Source organism: Chionomys nivalis, chromosome 19 (assembly GCF_950005125.1).
Source record: "Chionomys nivalis chromosome 19, mChiNiv1.1, whole genome shotgun sequence".
Classification (NCBI taxonomy): domain Eukaryota; kingdom Metazoa; phylum Chordata; class Mammalia; order Rodentia; family Cricetidae; genus Chionomys; species Chionomys nivalis.
In genome coordinates, this window is record NC_080104.1 from 61,104,010 (window position 1) to 61,118,233 (window position 14,224).

General features: G+C 51.4%; 2 protein-coding genes across 17 annotated transcripts in view; both read right to left on the reverse strand.

Moving 5' to 3' along the window:
• Nucleotides 1–5,677: 5,677 nt before the first annotated feature.
• On the reverse strand, nucleotides 5,678–8,669 carry Zbtb9 (zinc finger and BTB domain containing 9). Its single transcript, XM_057751180.1, has one exon. It carries the CDS (start codon nucleotides 8,259–8,261, stop codon nucleotides 6,876–6,878), a length of 1,386 nt encoding a protein of 461 aa, XP_057607163.1. The 5' UTR covers nucleotides 8,262–8,669; the 3' UTR covers nucleotides 5,678–6,875.
• A 738-nt stretch (nucleotides 8,670–9,407) lies between these two features.
• The window catches only part of Syngap1 (synaptic Ras GTPase activating protein 1), a 30,938-nt gene continuing 26,121 nt past the window's right edge, over nucleotides 9,408–14,224 (reverse strand). For 9 of the 16 annotated variants that reach the window (XM_057794294.1, XM_057794293.1, XM_057794291.1 and 6 more), the window contains one exon: nucleotides 9,408–11,243. In XM_057794294.1, the coding sequence (XP_057650277.1) occupies nucleotides 11,099–11,243 (145 nt within the window). In that variant the 3' untranslated portion in view covers nucleotides 9,408–11,098. Of the gene's footprint in view, nucleotides 11,246–13,746; nucleotides 13,827–14,224 lie in introns of all 16 variants that reach the window. The other 7 variants (XR_009058750.1, XR_009058751.1, XM_057794292.1 and 4 more) reach the window with 4 other exon arrangements.

The window sequence follows — 14,224 nt, forward strand, 5'->3', positions numbered from 1 at the left end:
AGCAAACAGAGTGCAAGAAAAGACAGTCACCAAGAAGCTGCCACTTGACTCTGTTCTTGTCTTTTTTTTTTTTTTTTTTAAGCTTCCCCAGGCTTTATGTGGAAACTCTTTTTTTTTTTTTTTGGTTTTTCGAGACAGGGTTTCTCTGTGTTTTTGGAGCCTGTCCTGGAACTAGCTCTTGTAGACCAGGCTGGTCTCGAACTCACAGAGATCCGCCTGCCTCTGCCTCCCAAGTGCTGGGATTAAAGGCGTGCGCCACCACCGCCCGGCTATGTGGAAACTCTTGCCAAACATTTGGGTAACATCTATAGATGGAAGTTTCTGTCCTGCTTGGTCCAAAGAAACACACAGAGGCTTATATTAATTACAAACTGTTTGGACTATTAGCTCAGACTTATTATTAACTAGCCTTTACAACTTAAACTAACCCATATTTCTTGTCTATGTCTAGCCACATGGCTTGGTACCTTTTCTCGGTGAGGCATTCTCATCTTGCTTCCTCTGTGTCTGGCAGATGACCACCTCTCTGCCTTTCCTTGTTCCAGCATTCTCTTAGTCTGGTTGGCCCACCTATACTTCCTGCCTGGCTACTGGCCAATCAGTGTTGTCCCACAGCATTTCTGAGGATGGGAACCTATGGATTCTTTCCAGGTTAATGTGGCTTGATGGAACATGAACCCCCGAAAGGTCTCTGTGAACCCTAAATATACTTCACCCAACAAAGAGCAGTTTGGAGAACACTGCATTCAAACTCCCCAAAACGACTGTTTATAAATGTTTGTTTTCATTTAAAGGGGGTTGGCTGTAAGTGGTTAATGGTCACAGTCAACCTCTTTCTAAAGAAAAAAAGGTGGGGATATGATATAGAAATGAATACTTTACAGTGGTAAGGATTTTGGTCTATTGATATAAATTTAAGGTCAATTTTGTTATGTGTGTATTTCTACTTTTGTTTAAGGTATTATGTTTATACAGCTCACTAAAAAATGTAATATATAGTTAAAAATACAGATTAACCAAACTTTTAGTCATGTTAGGTTTTATATATATATATATATATATATATATATATATATATATATATATATATATATATATATATTTTGGTTAGATAATCTTCAACACTTCAAAGACCTACAGAATGCCAGGCGGCGGTGGTGCATGCTTTTAATCCCAGCACTCGGGAGGCAGAGGCAGGCGGATCTCTGTGAGGTCGAGACCAGCCTGGTCTACAAGAGCTAGTTCCAGGACAGGCTCCAAAAACCACAGAGAAACCCTGTCTCGAAAAACCAAAAAAAAAAAAAAAAAAAAAAAAAAAAAAAAAAAAAAAACTTCGACTTTTCTCAACAGGGAGACATGTCTGCTTCTGGTGGTACCAATTACTTCAGAGAGATGGATGGGCATTGAAGAAACACAATATGGAATTTATCTTCAATGTGACAAGGCTAGCCCTTTGGGTAAGAAACTGTTCTTGTCTCGACTGCTTGATGGTATGCTGTATGAACTGGACATGCAGGACCCACAGAAAAGTGACTGCAAGCTGGGCGGTAGTGGTGCACACCTGGTCTACAAGAGTTAGTTCCAGGACAGGCTCCAAAGCCACGGAGAAACCCTGTCTCAAAAACCAAAATCAAAAAAAAAAAAAAAGAAAAGAAAAAAGAAAAAAAGAAGAAAAGTGACTGCTAAACTTTCCAAAAGATGGGATGATCCTTCAGGGTTCCTGTTTCACAGAAGAAACTGCCTGACATTCTACAGGACACAGAAAAATGCAACTGATAAACTTTACCAGTATAAGGCAGAACAGATCTTCAAATTTCCTGCTTCGCTGAAAAGTTTGCCAGGTATTGTGGGCCTATAGGCTGAAGATGGATGCTCCAATGGTACAGGAAAACTTTGGGTGACTAGACAGCGAGATGTCTCTGTCATTTCTAGATCTTTGGAAGTTGCTGACAATGCACTTCCTGTTTACTTAGATAATATTCTATCCTTCTGGAGTCTTCGATGGAGTTGAAGACAGATAGTTATAATTTTCCTTAGTTATAATAAAAGATAAATAACAAAGAAAGCTTTGGATTCACAAAGATAATACAGATGACAGAGTATTTAATTTTGCCTAATACCAATAGACTAAATATTATAACTGTAATTCTTGCTTGATAACTGTTTTGTTATATTTAATTTTACTATGTTAAAGTTAACATGGGTTAATTTAATAGTTAGAGCTAGCCAGTAAGAAGCCTAAGACAATCTTAACTGATACTAAGCCTCAGACAGAGTGATTATTTCATAAGTGGCTGCAGGAACTAGTTAGTGGGGACCTGGTGGGTGAAGAGAAGCCAGCCTGATGGGATCAGAGGGATGGAGAACACTTCCAGCTACAGCCTGGCCTTCAGAGTGAGTTCCAGAACAGAGAGCTACACAGAGAAACTGTCCCAAAAAACAAAAACAAACAAAAACCCCATTGTTCTTGAGGCCACTATCACGACTACAGGCATAATGTACTGGGGAGGCATGCACAAATACAAAGTGTGGCCTGCTTCAGAGGACTGAGAGAGAGAGAAGAACATTCAGAGTCTTTGGGCACACACACACACACGTATGCACACGCACATACACACACACACGCATACACATACACAGAATTTAAAAAATATATTCCTGTATATCAAGAATGATTAAGGCGTCAAGGCGGTCAGGGTCACCTGAATTCTCACTTCTTAGTGTGCCGGACATCAGGTGTACTATCCAGGAAACAACCGTCTCTCCGGGCGCTGTTTTGAAAGGATCTGAGCACAGCAGTTGTCTTACACAGGGCGTCATACTGCCAGGCTGTGCGTACACGCTCCATGGAGCTGAGACTGACTTTGAATTCCTGCTCTGCCTGCTCTACCACGTTCAGCTCAGCATGACCTCAATCTATAACTGCAGTTATATCTTTGTTTTCTAAACATTTTTTGTGTATGAGTGTTTTGTCTACATGTGTGTCTGTGCACCATGTGCATGCCCGGAGCCCTGGGGGCCAGAAGTGGGAGTTGTACCCTTCTGAGACGGGAGTTACAGGCAGTTGTGAGTCATTGTGTGGGTGCTGGGAATTGAACCTGGGTGCTCTGGAAGAGCAGGAAGCGTGGAAGTGTTAACTGTTGAGCCACCTGTCCAGCCCCAGTTTAAATATATATTTTTTTGGAAACAGTGTTTCTCTGTATAGTTTTGGAGCCTGTCCTGGAACTCGCTGTGTAGACCAGGCTGGCCTTGAACTTACAGAAATGCACCCTCTGCCTCCTAAGTGGAGTGCTGAGATTAAAGGTGTGCGCCACCACTGCCCGGCTAATTTTTATATAATTACTATCAGGTAAGATTGCTGGGGGGCTTAACAAGATGTATCCATAACAAAAAGACACATCAGATTCGAATAATAAAGCTTCAAGAATGTTGTAATAGCAGTGGTGGCGTATTCCATTAATCCCAGCACTCGGGAGGCAGAGGCAGATGGATCTCTGTGAGTTCGAGGCCAGCCTGATCTACAGAGCTAGTTCCAGAACAGCTCCAAAGCTACAGAGAAACCCTGACTGAAAAAAAAAATTTCAACAGGTTGAATGGAAGTAATGGGGCAGGCTCACCATTTCTTAAATACTCTAGAAAGTGCTATGTATACTGAGGTTTTAAGGGTTCCCTGATGGGTTACAGGAGAGACCATCTTCAGTGGACTTGGCTGATACTGGCTGACCTGTGCACACCCTTCCCTCTTCTCCCTCAGCATGTCACTGATGAAGACGCTCCAGCCATAGTGTTGGTATGAACTGAGAGTCTGAATGAGATTTATTTTGTGGGCCTCAGGTCAAGCCCACCTTTGTAGTTGCCAGGCAAGCATCTACCACCAACTTACACCCCAACTTACACCCCAACTCACACCCCAACTCCCTCATGAGAAGCTGACTTTCAGTCCTGCGCCACAAGGACCAGGGTCAGTTTGGAGCTTGGTCGTGAAGGACACAGTTCCTAGTGAGTTTCTAGATTCGATTCCCAATACCAAAACCAAACAAAACCCCCCAAAACGAGCTTCTGTGGCAGTGGGCTCCACAATCTCAGCACTCAGAAGAGGAGGGAAGGGGCCAAGCACAGGAGGCCTCCGGCACAGAGCAAGTTCAAGACAAATCACTCCCTGGAACACACAGCCGCAGCTGGCTCCCACAGCTGGCGACAGGTAGTCTCAGTCCGCCCTTTGTCTTCAGCACCTTTATGTCACCCACAGTGAGGGTTCCCAAAGATGCAAAGCCTATGCAAAACTAGGCTGGGAAAACCAGGAAAACCAAGGTATCCCTTGTTGAGAGTTCGTATTTGCCATTGTCTCTCGGAAGGTTTACTGAGATGTTTTGAGGATATGGAAATGAACTTGCTAAGGCTTAAACTGGAGAACAATAAGGAAGCTGTGGGGAAGGGAAAGCATCTTAGTCCACAGAGGCTGAGCCCCGCTGCAGCTGAAGACCTACCCTAGAGATGCACTGTCCCTCTTTCACCGGCCGCGGGAACCCATGCCCGCCCAGGACAAGTTGTCTGCAGGGTCTATGCCCTGGGACGCGGCTCCATGAGCTCTGAGAGGACTTGATCTTCCACAGGCGCCTCAGTGCCGCCCTTTCTATTCTCCTATAAATTCACCTCAGTAAGGCTATCCAGAGCCAACTTCCTGTGCTTGCAACCCATGGAACCAAGATAGCAAGGAATACAGCCACCTACCTAATGCATGCCAAGCGGGTGGGTAGGCCTGTGGTTGATCCAAGACACCACCACTACTGCCTTTCCCAAGGAATACACTCCTCACCAAGTGCATAAGACCATGGTCCATCTGAGAGCTTGAAAATTCCAAGCTATATTTCACCCGCTTAGCCACAAAAATCCCATTTTGTGAAATCTTTTTTAAATTGTGTGTCTGTGTGTGCAAGCATGTGCTATGGCATGCGTGTGAAGGTCTGTGGACGACTTGCAGAAGTTAGTTCTCTTCTTCTACCATGTGGGTTCTGGGGTGCAGACTCAGGTTATCAGGCTTCTTAGAAGGCACCTACTGACTACTCCTGTCAGTCCAACACCCGGCTTTTGTTCTGTGGGTGCTGGGATCTGAACTCAGGCTGTCATGTTTGGGCAGTGACTGCTCTTATCCACTGAGACCCTTTCCCAGTGAAGGAAATCAGGTTAGCACACTGCTCTGTTCTAAGATCTAGAGAATAAACCAAAGTACCATCCAGCACTATGCACAATGCAAGATGTCAGAAAATACATTAATATTATGAACTCAAACCCTATCAAAAAGTGGCATAAGCCAGGCATGGTGGTATACGCTTGTAATCCTAGTATTCAAGGGGTTGGGAAGAAGGATCATAAGTTTGAGGCCAGGCTGGGCCAGACAGTAAGATGAGGTCTCAAGCAAAACAAGACGGAGACCTCTAAAACGTAAAGTGCCTTACCTGCGGTTCCTCAGCAGTGGGGCAGCCTGGGTCCAGCCGCATTCTCCAGCTGTATTGGGAAACCAGTAGGGTTCTTCCACCAACGGGTGACTGCTGCAAAAGGAACACACTCACCTCCTGCAGCTCTGCTCTCACACCTCTTCCACAGAAATCACTCAATCTAGGCTGCCGGCAGTTTAGATTTCACGCAAGAGTTTATTAAGCAATGAAATTAAGCCAGGCGGTGGTGGCGCACGCCTTTAATCCCAGCACTCTGAGGCAGAGGTAGGTGGATCTCTGTGAGTTCGAGGCCAGCCTGCACTACAGAGCAAATTCCAGGACAGGCTCCAAAGCTACACAAAACCCTGTCTCAAAAAAGAAAAAAAAAGTAATTAAATTAAGCAACTTTAACTCTCCCATCACCTCCCTTCTACTTCATAAAGCATTTCTTCCCATCAAATGTGGGCAGGAGGGAGAAGGAGGCAGTACCGTCCTCTGTTCAGTTAGTTCCTCTGCAGAATTCACCACGTGTGGTCTCAACCCTGAGTCCTAATCAGGGCAATTGTTCAGTGAGCAATGGGACTACCCTGAGAGCATTTTATGACAGCTGTCATCTCCTGAGTTCACCGGTCACATCTGTCACTGTGGCTACACGCAAGCCGTCAGTGGTCGTCAAAGGAAGACAGAGCAAAGGCTGTTGAGGGAGTAACCTCTGGCGGGGCGAGGGGGGGGACTCACACAGATGCCCAGTGTGTTAAAGTGCTCACTATGTAGCCCGACTGGCTTGGAACTTGTTATGGCTGGTCTGGAGCTCACAGAGATCTGCGGCCCCTGCCTTACACGTGTTGGGATTACAGGTGTGTGCAACCTCACCTGCTGCGTGTTCAAGTACATTTTTAGAAGGACTTTGGGGGAGGTGTCTACTGGTGAGAAAGCAAAGTACAATCTAGAAAGCTTCTAGAAAGAAACAGCAGGAAGAAGTATAGAAACAGAACACTGCCAACAGCGTGTGTGTGTGGGGGGGATGCTTGGGGCTTAGTCTGACAATTACTTGCACTCCGAATCAAATACATTCCTAGTCGGAGACCAGCTCCCTTACCTCCTGGTGAAGAGGAAGTAAAGTTACTAGGTCATTTTGTTCCAACTCTTCGCTCACCAACCTAATCTAAGTCAATGGTTTCCTCACTGGCTAATGATACAAAAGAGGCCCTTTAGGGTGAGTGGTCAAAAATATGACTTTCCTACAGTCTGTTCAACAAACAGCTGGACTGAGAAACCTGAACTTCCGAGTACACCAGGGTGAGGCCCATCCCAAGAGCAAGGGGTTCACAAGCTATATAACCTCCTGGACTATGCAGTCTAGGACCAAGGTGGTGACGGGTGAGAGCCCGGCAGCAGCAGTGGCTACTTCTCCTACAAGTCAGTACAGAGCGCTAGCTGTCATTTGTAAGTCCAGTGGGCAGTGCCCGAACCCTGCCCTTTGCACAAGTCCCGGTGGCGAAGGTAAAAGGCGTGGACACGAAAGCGACGGCCGCAGTGGGGACAGGCATCCAGAGCTTTGGCGTGGGTCCTCATGTGCTCTGTGAGGTGGTGCTTCAACTTGAAGCGTTTATTACAGACGCCGCAGCCAAAGGGCCGAAGGCTGAAGGTCAGCATGATGTGCCGGTCTCGTTTAGGCTTCACCGCGAAGCGCTTTCCACACAGGCAAGCAAAGCACTTCCCGTCTGCAGGCGGCGTCCCTCCCAGCTTCACAGGCCCGTGCATAGCTTGTCCCGATCCTCCGGGCCCTCCGGACATGATTTCATTCCCATGAAGGTCCACTGGTTTCCAGGACGGGTCTCCTGACCCCAATGTTTCTCCTCCTCCTGAGGACAGCAAATATCTTAGCTCTCCCTTTTCCTCAGAGTCTGCTTCAGAAAGAGCTCTGGTCCTCTCCTTCGCTCCTCGAGGCACAGTCCTACTTCCTGATGTCTTCTCCACAGACATAAGGGGGTCCAGATTAACCTCTATGACATGGGAAGCCTGTACAGGAGGGGCAGGAAACTCAAGGGCTGAACTCTGGTCCTCCGGAGACATGCTGGGGAAAGCAGACGCAGGCAGGGGGTGGGATCCACAAGCTGGGGGAAACTCTTCGGGTAGTCTCTGAGGTTGAGTCTGGAAGAGGTGGGCTGCCGACCCCTGCTCCTCCTCCTCCTCCTTCACCTGAATCTGTAGCACTTGTTCCAGCTCACTCTTCTCCCCTCCAACGAGGTTCTCGGTGAAGGCAGAGTTCTCTGTGGAAGCGGAGGACTGCGCTGGGTTCTGGAAAGAGGAGGAGCGAATGCACCAGCCTCCTGAAGGGGTTGTGGAAAGCAGTGTGTGGCAGGCGGCTCCTCCGCCGCCTGAATTTCCACCGCCTGATGTTTCCAGTTCTCGAAGAATCTCTGAGCACTGATCCACGACTTGCCACATCTGCAGGCCACTGGCTACAAGGAGGTGGGCAGGGAGAGCATCCAGCGGCAGGCGGAGGCGCCCTGAATAGATGAGCTGAAGCAGTCCCTCGAAGGCATCTGCCTCAATGACACTGGGTAAGGTGAGTCGGGGTGCATCCCCCAAAAGCAGCTTGTCATGGAAGTAAGGAGAGGCGGCAGCCAGCACTGCTTTGTGAGCCCTAATTTCCCTGCCCTGAACCAAGAGGGACACATCACAGAACTTCCCCTCCAGCCTGTGGCGGTTCAGGGATTCTAGCAGCGAAGAGCTATGGTGAGGGAACTCGATGTGGATTGTCCGTGACGTTAGGCTGCAACTCGGAGAAGTGGGTGTGGGAGGCTGAGTCGAAGCATCCATGGCCAGCTCGGGAAAGACAAATCCCAGGGAGTCGGGAAGAGCAGGACTCTAACGACGGCTGCGGAGGCAAGAGACCGGACAGCCCGGGACAGGAGACCTGTCTCAAGCTGCACCCCACAGACGCCTGAAAGTCCTCCCGTGACAGTTTCTGTCCATTAGTCCCGCCAACCGAGAACACCGACAGAACACCCACCAACCAGGGTGTTTACTCCCAGGCCCTGCGGAAGCCGAGGAGGGGACTGCGCCCCGCTCGCCGGCTCGGGCCGCCCTCGGCTGCCGCTCGCCCCGCCTCACCGTGCTCCCACGGGCCGGCTCCGCAAGCTCCCGCCACGCGCAGGACGACCGGCACGCCCCCACCGCACGGGAGACAGTCTCGAAACTCCGCTGCCTCCAAGGCGTCCGGTCGGCCGGAAGCGACCGCCGCTCCGCCGGACGCCCGGGCTGCTCAGCGCGCAGGGCGGGGCCGGGTCTGCAGCCAATGGGAGAACGGCAGCCTACAAGCCTCCTTCTTATTGGCTGTGCGGCCAGAGGGGGCGGGGCCAGGAGCCGGCGGGCTGCCCGAGCGTCGTCGGAAGAGCGTCCGAGGTGGAGGGCAGGTCCGCGGAGAAGGGAGAGTCGGGCTCGGCAGCGCGGGGTGGATCTTCCCTCCCGCCCCGCGAGGTAGTTGCTGCCGTCCCCGGTGTGCACGCGGGGCAGCCAGATCGGAAGTCTGGAGCGTCCCCGCGCAGAGCATCCTGATCCTTTCCTCCATTTCGCAGAGGCGCGTCCTAGCGGTTAAACCCTGCATGGAAAGAGTTTGGGAGACTGTTCACTTGGGCCCTTTCGGAGCCTCAGCGGCGAGTGGCGAGCGGGAGTGGGAGTTTGGCCAGGACGACGCAGCGGTGTAGATTGTTCTCCTGACTGGGTGGGACAGTGTAGCACTTCTTGCAGGCTGGCAGCTTTCTCTCCAAAAGTAGCGCCTGTCACCTCCTCCAGGGGACTTCAGTACTGGGCCAGGTGGCGCAAGCCTTTAGTCCCAGCACTCGGGAGGCAGAGGCAGGGCGATCTCTGAGTTGGAGACCAGCCTGGTCTACAGCGCGAGTTCCAAGACAGCCAGGGAAACTCTGTCTCGAAAAACCAACTAATAAATAAAGGTCGGCCAAGCAATAAAAGAACAATCTCCGTTTATTAAACATGATTTTTCTGTTTCACCACACACTCCAGAAAAAAAGGAAATGGTAGTGGGAGAAAAGGGGGGTGTGGCAGGGCTGGGAGTAGGGGAGGTAAGGAGAACGAGTAAACAAACAAAAACGAGTAAGAAGAGCGGCTCCCTACTCTTAAGGTGGTGGGTGGGGAGAGAAGTGAGGGGTGGGCTAGGGAGCCAGGAAGCTCTGTACAGAGGGGTAGCCTCCCGGTCCCCACCCCGGTTATGTACAGTACAAACCCCAGATAATTACAACAGCCAAAGAGAAGGAAGGAGGTAAGAGGGTAGGGCCTGAAGTGGGGTAAGCAGAGGGAAGGGTGCGGGATAAAATTTCACATATTTACAACTTTTATATAAGTATAAATTTGGCCCCGGCTGGGTGGATGTGTAGAGGGTAAGACTGAAGGAGAGCTGTCCATACAAAAGGTTGAGTCTGGAGTCTGGGAGGAATTCTCAATACCAAACGCAAGAAGGAGTGAGGAGACAAGTCTGGGCTGGGGTCAGCAGTCAGAAGAGGGGGGTACCCACCTGGGATTTCTCCCCTTCCATGGCCTACCCACCCCAAACCCCATCCATCCTACCTCCCCTATCCCGCCAGAGAGCTATGTACAGAGAAACACCGAAAAATCGTGGAGCTGGCGGGAGGGAGGGAGACTGGGTGAGGGGGGAGGGTGAGAGGGAGACCCAGCCCTGTCCTACCTCCCCAGGGGACAGAGTCATGGAAGGGGGCCCCCAAACACCCATCCTCCAACACAGGTCCCCCACCCTGGGGGAGAGAGACATGGCTTTTCCTAGAGTAAATTCCCCCTCCCCATGGGAGTAGAGACAAAGAGGGAAAGGGTAGGGGCTGGCTGTGTGTCAGGGTAGGGCAGATTAGCTGGTCTGTCCTCCACAACCCAACACACAGGCCCCTAAACCTTAACCCTTCATCCGAACCTCAGTTCCACCCCACCCAACACACTGGGGGAGGGGAGGGCATAAGCCCCCTCACCCCGCTCTGGGACCAGCCAAGAGCAGATCAGGTGTGGGAAGAAGGGGAGGCAGCTCCCATTCCCCCCTTGCCGCCCCCTCCCTGCCCCGGTGGCCCCTCCACCCCATCTGGGTTCTGGGCGGGGAGAGTGAATGTAAGAGTGGGAAGAGGAGAAGGAGTTTGTGCGTGCTGAGCCCCCCCAGACGCTCCTGAGAAATCAAGGGGTAACAGGGCCCCCTCACCTGGGGTCCCCTCCCCATTACAAGGGGGACAGGGGAGGCCAAAATGGGGTGGTGGAGGGGAGTTAGATTGTCAGCTCTGGTTACTGCTAAAAAAATCACCCTGAAGTTGAAAGTTTGGAGGTGCCACACCCCCAGTGTGGGGGTGAGGGTCTGTCCCCCAGTGCTCAGGGGAACTATGAGGCAGAGGGTGGGGATAGCACCCCGGAGTGAAGGGGTTGGTGGGGTAGGCGGTGTCCTGGGGTGAAGGTCCCTGGGGGTGAAAGAGGGCAGCTAAGGGTCCCACTCTCCCTCCTAGAAATGGTGCAGTGGAGGTGGCGGATGGGTGCCTCAAGGAGGCATTAAGGGAGGCATTCCTGCTGTCCCTCGGTGACGTCCAGTCCTGGTGGTTGGTGATGTTCCGGGGTGGGGTGCACAAGGAAGGAGGTCTGTGATGCTGGGTGGGCTAGTGGTCTGCGGTGTTTCGGAACTCGCCGTTCTCTGTGATCTGCAGCCGGGGTGGGGGTGGTGGAGCTGGGGGGGCCAGACCGTTCCAAGGTGGGGCCAGCGTCACACGCGGGTTTGTTGGACCCAAGGGGGGAAGCTGCCTCTCCTGCAAGACACCAAAGAGGAGAGCGCGGACTTATTGAGACGCTTCGCGGGGGCAAGGATGCCAGCCCCAAGCAGTGCTCTTCTCCCAAGGACAGCGCTCCACAGCCATTCCACCCCCTCCTGTTTTGTTTGTACCTCCAGGAGTCCTGGGGGATCTGGGAGAGAGCTCACACCAGAAAACCAGCTCAAAAGCAACTAGCTCTCACCTTCCGTCTGACATAACTTCTGCTTCAAGAACTGTGTTTCCTCCCCCAGCCCCCTCCATCCCAGGCAGGAACTTCAGCGCTGAGGATCCAGAGGAGGCAGTACAGTAAAGCCTCATTAGTCCAAACCCCTACAGATGTGCAAGTTTGCTCATAATTTGAACAAAACCAGGGCTTGAGTTTTCCTTTATCTGAGAAGAGTGAGCTGAGCAGTCCTGGGAAGGTGTCTGTGGGCGGGGCCCTGGCTACACAGCTCCAGCTGTGCTCCCTGAGGGCCTGTGCAGGGCCTCGGTCAGAGTTCTACTTACTGTGTTCTGAAGACAGGCACTTCACTAAACAGACAACTGTCACTCAGTTCTGCCAGCTACTCAGAGTGGACCTCTCAAACAGAGCATCCCAAATTAGAGTGGGCTCAGGGAAGTGGTGTGGAGGGACAGCTTGTCGGGAGCTTCTCTCACGCCGGTAGGAATGACCCAAAGGTCTAGAGCAGTGGCTCTCAGCCTTCCTAACACTGTGACCCTTTAGTACAGTTCCTTATGGTGTGGTGGCCCCCAACCATAAAATTACTAATGTTGCCACTTCATAACTAATTTTGCTGTTGTTATGAATTATAAATATCTCATGTGTGACCCCTGTGAAGGGGTCATGTGGGGTCACGCCCCACAGGTGGAGAACCCCTGGTTTAGAGAAGTTACATAGCAGCTCCACTCCTTCCCACCCTCCTTCCTTTCCAGCTCCTCTCCACGGGCTTCCAGCTTGAGCAGCAGACCCTGTGCCACCCCTGTACTCGTTTTCAGAACATCCGGTGGCTCTGAGACCCATTTCCTGGTTCCTGCCCTCAACCCACCCTTCGGTGCCTCTGCTGGGTCTCCGAACTCCTGGATACTTAGTTGGCTTTTAAAAATCTAGCTAGCTGGGCTGCAGTGGGGCCAAAGCCTACAGATGGTTTGGAACAGATCCACAGATCACTGTCTGCCACAGACGTTAGATAGGCAGCGTGGAGCTATCTGTGTCTGACCTTGTCTCCAAAGGATACAGGAAATGAAGGCTTCCAAGGTCAGCTTTCCTCTATACCAGAACCAAAGACTCACCTGGTCAGGACCACTCAGAATATAACCTTAGTCAAAGCTGCGCTCATGGCTATCGAGGATCTCACGGGCAGGCAGTGAGAGGAGAACAGGGAAGGAACCCTCAGATGCCTCCACTCTGCTTGTCTGCTCATGACGACACATGGGCATGCCCCCTACGCCCCCATGGACCCACATTTAGAAACTGGATAAATTAGGATGCCATTATTCATTTTACAAAAGAATTCACTGCTGGAGTCCTTTAAGTGGTGAGGTTCCCTGTTATCTTTCAGTGTCTGCAGATCACTAACTACTTTGACAGAGAGGCTGGGCACTCGGAGAGTTAAATTACAGTGTGAGGAGCCACTGCCCACCACAAATGAGTCCCACAGGAATGTGTCTCAGGACTGAGGTGTGCCTGATAGCTTCCCATTTACTGGCTTTTCAGTGTCCTAAAGGTTACTGGGCCGCAGGAGAGGGGAACTTAAGCTCTGACAAGAACGGTTCTTTAACATGCTGTTCCTAGTGTCCCTGCCTGGACTACAAATGGCTACTGAGCCCTTGAATGCATTCTAGGAAGCTGTTTCTCCTCGCTTCTGTAACAGGCCACATCTGTGCCGGACTCCTGCCTGTCATATGCCATCCACCTTGTTGACATGTCAGGACATCTCAGCAGCATCTCCCAGGGTCCCTTAGTGTCTTCCTGAATTAACTACCTGTTCCCATTCTGCCTTCTGCCTCATAAGTGCAGGGAGAGAGCAAAGGGAGAGAGGGGAGGGGTAGGAATCAGGAAAGAATGAGCAGACCCCACCTACCTGATAGAGTCAGCACAGTACCCTAGCCTGGCCCCAACCCAATATCCTTCCACCTGTTATACCCACACCAGCAGCCCAACTCCCAAGGACGCTCTGGTGAAATGGGGGGTGACAGACAGACACTGGATAGGTAGAGGAAAGGGAGGGTGGTGTCAGGAGGTGGCTGGTGGGGCCAGTGTGGAGAGAACAGGGAACCTATTATTGTGCTCGGTCTTGGTAAGGGTCGAATTTGGACTGCTAAGGCGTCAAAGGGTATGGGGGTGTCTACAGGTGCACTCTGGCTGTACCTTGGGAAGGGGTCTGTCTGTGCAGGAAGTGTCAGGAGGGTGGGGTCTGTGGAGGGTCTCTGGGTGTAGTGGGCAGCAGTGAGAGGGGAGAGGCTGCAGAGAGTTGGGAGGGGTGGGCTTCACCACCAACCTGCAGTGGTCCGGAGTCACCTCCCCCAGTGTCCTCCGCCCGTGGTCAAAGCGGAACCAGGAGAATTACCTGATGAGGAGCTGCAGGGGGAGAGAGTGGGGTCATGGGGTCAGGAGGCTTAGTTTGGGGGGGGAGCAGGGAGTCCTGGTGGTCAGAGCAGAGGGAGGAGGAATATGGATAGGAAAGAGCAGGGGCAAGGGTGCAGAGGGCCTGGAGGCTGGCTGGTGAGCAGAGAGTGTGGTGACAGGGAGTTAGACAGTAGGTTTGGGGACATCAGAGGCCAAAGGCAAGCAGAATTTGAACTACGGAAAGGGGCTTCTGGGAGAGGCCTTATGATCTGAAGCGTCAGGAGCAAGACACGATCTACTAAAGAGTCAGAATGGGGAGTCAAGAGAACCCTGAGTTCCTAGGGTACCCAGAGCTTGGAGAAACTACAGCTCAGATTATCTATGCTCCATTCTATCAGTAAAAACTTCAG

Bases quoted from the DNA above. Each gene is read 5' to 3' on its own strand.
- Zbtb9 (XM_057751180.1), bottom strand. From the start codon at position 8,261: ATGGATGCTTCGACTCAGCCTCCCACACCCACTTCTCCGAGTTGCAGC.